At 34.9% G+C, this 9,950-nt stretch overlaps 1 protein-coding gene across 2 annotated transcripts in view; it reads left to right on the top strand.

The window, feature by feature from the left end:
* Positions 1-8,589, top strand: part of LOC145674279 (uncharacterized) — a 29,042-nt gene extending 20,453 nt beyond the window's left edge. For both annotated transcript variants that reach the window (XM_081744126.1, XM_081744125.1), the window contains exons 4-5: positions 4,887-5,171; positions 8,327-8,589. In XM_081744126.1, coding sequence (XP_081600252.1) covers positions 4,887-5,171; positions 8,327-8,335 — 294 coding nt within the window. In that variant the 3' untranslated portion in view covers positions 8,336-8,589. The remainder of the gene's footprint in view (positions 1-4,886; positions 5,172-8,326) is intronic.
* The last annotated feature ends 1,361 nt before the right edge of the window (positions 8,590-9,950 follow it).

Below are 9,950 nucleotides of genomic sequence, written 5' to 3' on the forward strand. Positions count from 1 at the left end.
AAGAAAAGATGACAACTTTGAAAACTTGCCAAGGAAAGTACATTACGTTAATTCTTTTTTTTTTTTTTTTTTTTTTGAAAACGATGACGTCAAAATGAAAACAAACTTCTCTTCCAGGAAAAAGAGTCCCACAAAGGAAAAAAAAGTAAGTGAACTCTCTGAAAATTAAAGTAGGCGGATTTCTCCGATTCTAAAATTGAAAACAATATATTTCAATTTTTTTTAGATTCGGCTATAAACAGCATTTCTGGCAGATTTGTTCCAAACAAGGATATTTTGATTGACTGCTCTTGGTTAGACTCCAAGGTATGATGAGATTCTGAGCAACGAAGAAATCCCTGAAAATGTGTTTCAGAAAGTCTACGCCCCGTCGAAATGCAGTAGGTCGAAACTTATACAGAAAGTAAAGCAGTTTGCAATATATTACTCCATACTTCTGCAAATTGAAAACCCCTCAAAGGCAAAGGAAGATAATAAAAACAATAAAGATAATAATGCCGAACAATGTGATGAACTTCTATATGAATACGACAGCCAAAAAAGAAGTGCTCAAAATGTTTATCGTGTGCATTGAAAATTGTGAATGAGCTTTCTTCCCAGTCAGGTCTCTTTCCAAATTTGTATTCAACATTAAAATATATAATGATTCTGCCCCACACGCAAGTAACTTGCGAGGTTTTTTTCCAAACGAAAAATTGTGAAGAATCGCTTAAGGTCCTCCATAACCAACAACATGCTCAATTCTGTAACGATTATTGAAGTTGAAAGAGACAAATATTGACAAAAATCTGATGATTGATGAAATAGCCAAATCAAGCGACGAACTGAAATTGAAGTTATTAAAATAAGTACTGTTAACGTGAAAACTATTAATGTTCTAATATTGTATTGATTCTTAATCAGTTTTGTGTTTGTAGAAAATCTGTATCTTATCTTTTTGAAACTTGCAATTATGAAAATATAAATTGTGCTATGTAACTATAATCCATTAATAGGCTGAATAGAATATCACATTTATATTTTACATATGTATGAGTTCTTTGGTGTGTAAGAAAATTATAATTATTTTAAATATAACATTTTAAACTTTGGTTGTGAGTCTGGTTTTAGTGGTGATACGGAAGCGGATCATTACAGAAAGTTACTAGCTCATTTACATTTTCCTAACAGTGATTTACAATTTAAATGTAAAATGACGTTACAAACAGTTTGGGGAGGAGGCGGGGGGCAAGCAGCTATCAGCGCCAGGGGCACTCGACGTAGCCAGTCCGGGCCTGGTGCGGCCTATAATCGAGATTTTTCCCTTCAGATCATAAATCGTCAATTTCAAAATGACGTGTATACGTATCGTGTGGGTTGAATTTAGTACCATTACAATTTACTGCAGTTACGTTTGTAAACCATCAAAGACTTGAGAGAAAAATAGCAGAAAAACATACCTTGTTCGCAAAAATTGCTCCCTTCATTTGGTACCTTGCACTGGCACAAAATGCACTTGTACACTTAGTAGTTTTATTAACAGGAATACGTGTGTTTGTTATACAGTATAGTTTATAATATGTACGAATTATTTATATACTGTAGCTGTTCTTGAAAAAACAACTTTGTTTGGCAAAATTGTGTTAGCTTGTTTGTACCCACCCAAATCACGTACAATCACTTTCCGCCATTTCAGCATCACCAGCGTCTGATTCTTCATCGTCGCTAGACGACCCGAAATGCTGCTCAGTCACTATCAGAAAGAAAGTAATCTTGATCAGTCACCCTTAGTTATGCGGGAGTTAAAGAAAGCGAGGGAGAGAAATACATCTCAAAATACTGTCTAATTAAAGTTGCTCGTAAATTTAGTACCGCGGCCTATATTCGAGATGTACTTTCTTCTATAATTTCATGTCAAAAGTGTAGGTGCGGTCTATATTCTCGCAAATACGGTAAATATATATATATATATATATGTGTGTGTGTGTGTGTGTGTGTATGTATATATAAACATTTAAGTATTTATGCCGATAACTCTTAAATTGCTCTTAGTCATAGTGAATTGTATTTACTCTTCTTCTTCTTCTTCTTCTTCTTATTATTATTATTATTTATAAAAGTCCTTGGTCGCTGATAAGAAACACAAAAGAAATGTTTATTTACTATACAAACTTGAGCAACATTTTAATTAATGAATTGAAGCTAGCATTAATGAAGTTTCTACTATTCAACTTGATCGTCAGTCCGTCTGTCCGATGATAACTCTCGTAAAACTTATCCGATTTTGATAACTTGGCATGAGCCTTCTTTTTACTTGCAATAATAACTCTGTTGTTTGGGGTTACAATCCATCAAGTAAAAGAGGGGTGAATCCACCTCATGTTGCAAGTTTATACGTGAACATGGAAGACATTTTTCGAATATGAAACTACAGAAACAAATTAATTAGGACGAAACTTAGTGTATATTTTCTCTATAACATTATAAATTTGGGGTTAAAATCTGCCAAAAATGAAAGAGGGAAATCCCCCCTCCCCGCCTGTTAATTTAAAAAATGTATTCCACGATAATTTTCGTTAAAATGTGTTCGATTTTGACGTAATACGTCGCACAGTTTCTTGTGAGGCTTCCCGATCATTCTCTCTGCAAGAAGCGGAAATAAGTGAAGAGTAAAGGAGTAAATTTAGCTTCCTATACTCCCGCTTCCCCCTGATTCCTTTTAGATTTTAACGATAAATTTTCTCACATTCATTTGATTCTGATATAATGTGCATTTTCCTGACTCTTCCGTAATTGCCATTGTTAGGGATTATAGTCATCGGTCAAGAATGGGCGGTGAATTCACACGTCTTACGTAATTACCCTCTCAATTTAGAAAATCTATTTATCGATAATTACCGTTACAACTCTTCGGGATATTAATGTAATATATTGTACATTTTCTTTAAGGCTTCTAATCATTCTCCCTACTTGGAACTGAATTTAGTAAAGAATAATAAGAATTCCCTTTTTTCCGAGTTCGATGATAGTTTATGTAAAATACACTTGGTTTTCATACAAAATTATGTATATTTTCTTCGATTCTTTCCTGTGAACCCCTTTGCTTCGGAGTAAAATCACTGAGGAATGAACGGTGATTTCAGACCCCTAATATGGTATGGATAACTCTCCTTCCTGCTACAGATTAAAAAATGTGTCTAGTTTCTGTTTCGTAAAGATATTAGATTTTCATGTATATGAGGTATACATTTTGAAGCTTCTCATTCATTTCCACTACTTGCCTTTAAAATCAATCGAGTATTAGAAAGTAAACTCCCTCCACCCCTTCATGTGGTATGGAATGGATTATTCTCCCCTTCAATTTAAAAATGGGGGCCGCGGTGGCTCAGTAATGGAGCGCTCACCTCTGATGCACTGGGTCCCTGGTTGGATCCGAGCATGCGCCAAGTGAACCTTGTAGTGGACAAACACCGTGTGCGTGGGTTTTCCCGGGGTTCTCCCGTTTCCTCCCTCTTTATTCATTTCACCATTTCATTCATTTATTATCATCGTCTCGTTTAGCCTAGCCGGCATAACCGTGGGACGTAATAGTTAGATTTCATTTCATTTTCAATTTAAAAAATATGTTCCACATTAATTTCCGTTATACTTACGACTGTTCGATTTCAATGTAATAAGTTGTACATTTTCTTCAAGACTGCCCAGTTATCCACTCCGGATGGAGGTGAAATCAGCAAAGAATAAAGTTTTCTTTCTAACGATAACATAAAACGTATTCGGTTTTGGTTAAAGATTAGGCATATTTTCTTTGATTCTTTTTTCATAATCCCTGTGGTTGGGATTAAAATCAATTAAGAATGCGCTGTGAATTTAGCCTCTTAAGGTGGTATAGATTACTTCACCCGTTCCCCGATTAAAAATTTTATTCATAGCATCTTTGGTAAAAATATTTGTCTGGAATATTACTTATACTTTCCAGTGCTTCACAATCATGCCCACTAGCTGCATTTAAAATTAGCCAAGAATGACTGAACTTTCCTTCCTCCCTTTTTTTTTTTTTTTTTTTTTTTTTTTTTTTTTTTTTTTTTTACGAGAACTGTCATTAATATTATTCGATTTTAAAAGATCAATACTCACTTAGCTCACCTTCCTGGAGATTTTTTTTAAAAAAAATCTGTGATTTGTTTTGTTAAAAAAAAAAAAAAAAGTTGAATACAGTCTAACTTTTTCTGACAATTTCCATCTCCTAATTGCTGAAAATTGAATTGGACCAATAATAATGGGGTAGCGCGTTCTCCTCAATTTTATATTTCCCACAATATTTATTAAAAATGCTCAGATTTTATAGAACATTGTGTGTGTGTGCTCTAGTTAGGAATTGAAATTAGTGGAAGGGAGGATCGCTCGCTTCAACAAAGCACAGCAACACTGGTTAAATATATAACAAAATTGTTTCTCCATTTACTTTTTCTTCTAATGATGTCCCTGTAATGGTCCTTCTCTCTGTTGGCCGTCCGTTTGCTCTGTTGGAATGAGTTTCTCCGGTTGTCTGTGTCTCTGTGAGTTTAGTTAATTATGTTAGTGTATTGAATGGTGTTGATACCCCGGAGTGCTTTTTTGCATCCACTTCTTCAGTGCTGCTTTTAATTTAGAATGTACATTTTCCTTCTTTTTTTTTTTCGTAGCAGTATTAACCATTAAGTAATGCTTGCTTGCTGTTGGACGCATGGAGTTACATATATTATTGTATAGTAAAAACAGAGAATGACTGTTTAATAATAGGAATTAACGTGACGTGCGGAGAGGTTTTCTGTTCACAAATAAAGTAAATAATTAATATGATTTTGGTTTTAAGAGCATATTCGCGGAAAATTATTTACTTATTTTTCCTTTCTTTTCAATTTCAGGAGGACAGTCTGTACACAGCCTTGTCGGAAATTGATGACGACCCATTCCCTCCTCCTCCACCGCCAAATTCGTTTGTTCCTGTTCTCCCGCCGATATTGGAGGATGATTCAGGTACTCTGCCGGAGAGCGATGCCAGTCAAGTGAGACAAGGCGAGGTCTCTCACCCGACCAGCTTTCAGCATTATCCCCTAATGCCCCTATATTGTATGGGAATAGGGGCTCTAATTGCAATGTTGACTGCCTTCGTGGTATTCTGGATGAATAAGAACATATGCAGGTGTCCGGTAAGTTTTACTATTGCCGAAAAAAAGTCGTTCGTTGATTTTTATGCAAATAGTTATTGCAAGTGCTTCCCAAAAATATTACTAATTCTAACTTCAATATTTGGTAGCCAGCATTTCAGCCCGAAAGCTATACACCATATTCTTATTTTATTTATTAGTTTAAGTCCCACAGTTATGCACTGAGGTTAAGGGAGGCTGTGATGATGAGATGGATAATGATGATGGGATGAAAGTGGGAGGAAACGAGAAAACCCCGAAAAACCTATCCACACGGTTCGTAAAATATGTGAACTCGTACAACACAGTATGCCCTATATTTTTCAGCGAAATATTAATGAAAAGAGGAAGGAACCTTGTGCTTTCTGAAGGGCTCGGGAGGAAAACATAGGAAGTGACAATTCTGCTAGTTTTGAATTGGATAGTTTGTTGCGCTACCAGAAAAAAATGTATTGCACGATTTGCTGTTTTATTATAATAGTAACCAACTGTATGAATTATATTTGGTCATAAAAAATTAGAATGTTTTAAATTGAGAGTGTTTTTGCACACATACAAAACTTTCAGTATCTTTAAACTTGTATTTATCACTTACCATGTTTTCCTCCCAGGCCATTTATTATACAGTGCGTTCGGAAAGTAACCATGCACCTGAACGATTACAAAATGGACACAATTATACGGTGAAATATTGTTCCAACCGATGCGATGTCAGAGCACGTTTTGCAACAGTTGGTTACACTGTAGTTGCTTTGTCTGAATCAGAAGGGCGGTATGAGTATGTATATTCCGAATTCCGTGTTTTATTATGTCTCATCCTGCTAAAATTGTTCCATACCGTTCTAACCCATGAAAAAAAATTATCCCCGTTGGATAATATTAAATGGTACCCCAAACGACCTAAATTTTTAATGTATTTACAGTCCCCAATATGAGACAAATATTTGTAATAAATCTCTGTAAGGTAGGAACGTCTGAAAGGGGTGCGATCATATCTTGGATAGAAGTAGTGTAGGTAAAACCGCATTTATTACTCTATTGTAACTTCATGGCGGCCATCTTGAAATCCGCCATCTTAGATTCAGATCCCACTAGAATCGGGAGTACTGTAACATTTTTGTTAATACTAACCTTATTTAAAATACTTACATTCACTGCATAATAAAAATTCTTTCCGTAATTTCCATTTTCTCATAGAATCTTTTTTATATAAGCAATAAACGATAAAGATTATAAAGAAGAGGAGGCTGAGAGAGAGGAGAATGACAAAAAAAAAAAAAAATTGCTTCCAACGAAACACAATCCGCTAAGGATCATTTCATGTCAAATCATCACACAAGGTTTCATATCAGCCCTTGCAGATTGCAGTGAGTTTTATATTCTGACCGTTATCATCAGTGTGCGGAACAGGCGGAAAGCACAATTTGATTTGTGAATCGGTATCAGAACTGCAAACCGCAAAGTTCTCAAAATTTACATAAAATTGCATTAGTAATCTTTTGTTCGTGACATTTGCGTCTGACCTTAAAAAAAAAAAAAAAAAAAAAAAAAAAGGCTTCGTTGGCATTTTAATATTTATGAAAGGAGCTTTCAGATAACATATATCACTGTATATTTTTTCTATATATATATAACTGAAGTTTCGTATTTTATTTTCTTAAAGAGTCATATTTTAAAAATTTTCAAAATAATCATAGGATCACTTTTTACAATTGTTTCTACTTCCAAATGTAGAAAAAAGTAAGGTGTCCAGAGTTTTGTTCATATTTGGAAGTTCAAGCTTTCTCTTTATACTGCTTACAACTTGATTTGGAGTAAACTTGAAAGGCTCTTTTGGTCTTCACTACATGTATTTCAGGCAAGATGTATAGTCGGTCTATTGGAGTCCAAGGTTCATCTTACATAGTACATCCACTGCAGGAATTTAGAGAACATCTGGGTTTCCAGGGTATGCGAACGATGAAGATGAACCAGCTGGATACAGAAAAGTCACTTTCAATTTATCTTTTCTCGGAATATATCCCAACCAACATCTCTTGTTATAAGTTGCAGTTACGTATCAGCTTACGTCTGCCATTGCGAGCTTGTCACCGAATTTGGTGAGTGTCTGTTCCAATGAATTCTGCAGTATGAAACTACCTTGACAAAAGGTATGGTGATCAGAGGCTGCACGAACGAACACGTGAAAGTTGTGTCCTGGGAATTGTTCGTGCTGTTGCTGATTGAGTGACCTGTTCTTGAGTGACAGATGTAAAATGCACTCTAGTACAGTTTGTCGCTGTTCGGTTAAAAAGTTGGCGAAGTGTTAGAATTGTACTATCATATGGATGCGCAAACCTGGTCGGCATCCTTAGCCTTTTGACCGTGCCACCCCCATCACAAGACTTCTTTCCATGAGCTGTTGTAAGTTACTTTTGTTCTCGTACAGCCCACAATTAGTCAAAGAATTTATGGGATACATATGAACTAACTAAAGGATCAGTCTGCGTATGTGAAACATCCAGTAACTCGTATTTTCGCAGACAGCTTCGGAATATTACTCCTTCACCGGTGCAAGTGGTGAAATTTCGCTGCTAAACAAACGAATTTGGTGAAGTAAGTTCTCATTTGGCTAATCCTAGAAAACAGTTGTAGGAAAAGAACATTTTAAAATTCTTTTCACGTTGTTGTCACTCAAATCTTATGATAAAAGACAGATATATGTGCATTTAAATGCAATGAACACTCAATAACGGTTCCAACTGCGTTACATCAAGAATTAACGACATTAGGGTAATGAGTAGGGCATTGGCATTGTACAGTTGTAAGTTGCTATTTCTGTGAGAGAGAGAGAAAAAAAAAGTGATATTATTTTGTATCTAGAAATAATGTATTAAAATGTCCATAAATTATTCGTTCAACTATACGCTTCCACATCCTTGTCTCCGAACAACATTTTTCAAACCAAGAATTGATTTGATTGTAACTACTTCTAGATAAATCGATCTGCGAATCCTCTTCATACTGAAATATCGGTATACCGCCTAAATTCATAAATGTTGCACAGAATTATTATTATTTTGTATTTTTGTATAGATAAAACACGCAATGCTTGACAGGACACACTGTCATTTTTCTGCTTAATGTGACACTTACTGTCGTTTTGTTTTCTGTTCTAGGACCACTGATGGCACCGTGAGTTCAGTCGAATTAAAGAAAAAACTTAAGTGTTTCAAGAATTTTTTTTTTTTTTTTTTTTTTTTTTTTTGTCCTTGTTTAATATTCAGTAGTTTGTGTCTGCTGCAGTTGAAGAAACTTGTTTTGATGTGAGAGGGACATGTATGTTCAGTTGTAGTTAACCCCACAGGAAATGTGTGCTTCGCCAGTTTTTTTTTTTTTTTCGATTGTATATTTTGGTAATAAATTATATTTTTAAATAAGATTTGTATTGTTTCGTTATGAATTCTACTTATACTAATTATATTCATTGAAAATCGACTGATATCTCCTAGGAATTTTCTGAAAAAGAAAGCAAAGTAAAGTTTTAAAGGAGAAACCCATGTGTCGATCGTACGTAGCTTTGAAGCATAGTTAGAATAGCGAATTTGCCTAAACATAAAATCTGCCTTATCGCATCTGAAACTTCTCAAGTGATTCCAGTTTTCATTGTAGCTCTTGTTTCCAACAGATTCTCAACTCCAGGAAGAAATGTTTGTTCTTAGCTGTAGTATGCCACTTAAGATGATAAAATGAAATGTGTAGGGAAATTTATAAAAGCAGTACTATTTAATATATATAGTTAGACTTGTCACACCAACATCAGTTTTTGTGATACCTTGTCTCTTGCATGAAATCTGTATGAGGATGGGAAGGCATGATAAGTATATTTATACGGGGAAGTAAGTTTCAACCTTACTAATTAAATTTCAAATATTTTCAGTTCACTGTTGCAAAAACATATACGTTGCTAAAGAAGGATTTTTAATTAAGCCATCATTGACTTTTTCCAGTATGTAAACCTCAGTGTGACCAACTGCCGAAGCGAAAATAACCTGAAAGTGATATTCATGTTTTCCCAGATTAGTATTGATTTAATTCATGAGGTTCATATTTCTTAGCCAGCACAAATTTTACATACTATTGCCACCCTTGTGTAAAAATATTCGCTGACACTGACTAATTTCTCAGAAGGCAAGTGTTTCTATGCTATGTTTAGTGCAACATTCACAAATGTATCAAACTCATATGAAATGTCATTGACACAAGCGAATGGTGACGGCATTTTATAGTGACGCCTCCTCTGGGTTTACGTTCTTGCATGGAGGCAAGGGCAGTGGGAACCTTTCAAACTGCATTTCTCCTTCATTGTCATTCTTCAGACGATGTTTCTGGTAGTGTAGTGGTTGTTCGTGGAAAGTTCGAGTGTCTGTCCACCCCGTAGTATTACTCATTATTAGAGATGTAAAGAAGCCGGCTTTTTTTTGGGGGGGGGGAAGCGGAAATTTTGGCTTTTTTTCATTTTCATAATTTTTCTGTCCAAATTGCTTGCTTCTAGTATACTTTATAGTTAAATAAGATATCATGACCTAAATGCCATATTTTTTCTCTGGAATTCATCACTATGATACATGGAGCATATGTTTTATGAATTAAAGTAAACATAAAAGTACGTAGTATTTGAGAGCAATTTTAGATGCTATTTAGCTTTATTTTAACTTCTGAGTTATCGACATGTTTTTTCTGTAGATAATTTCATTTGTAGTCACATGTGTTTCATTTCTTAGACCATAGTACTCTAGCTTC

This window comes from Thermobia domestica, chromosome 17 (genome assembly GCF_964235325.1).
Source record: "Thermobia domestica chromosome 17, izTheDome1.hap1.1, whole genome shotgun sequence".
In the NCBI taxonomy this organism is placed as follows: Eukaryota; Metazoa; Arthropoda; class Insecta; order Zygentoma; family Lepismatidae; genus Thermobia; species Thermobia domestica.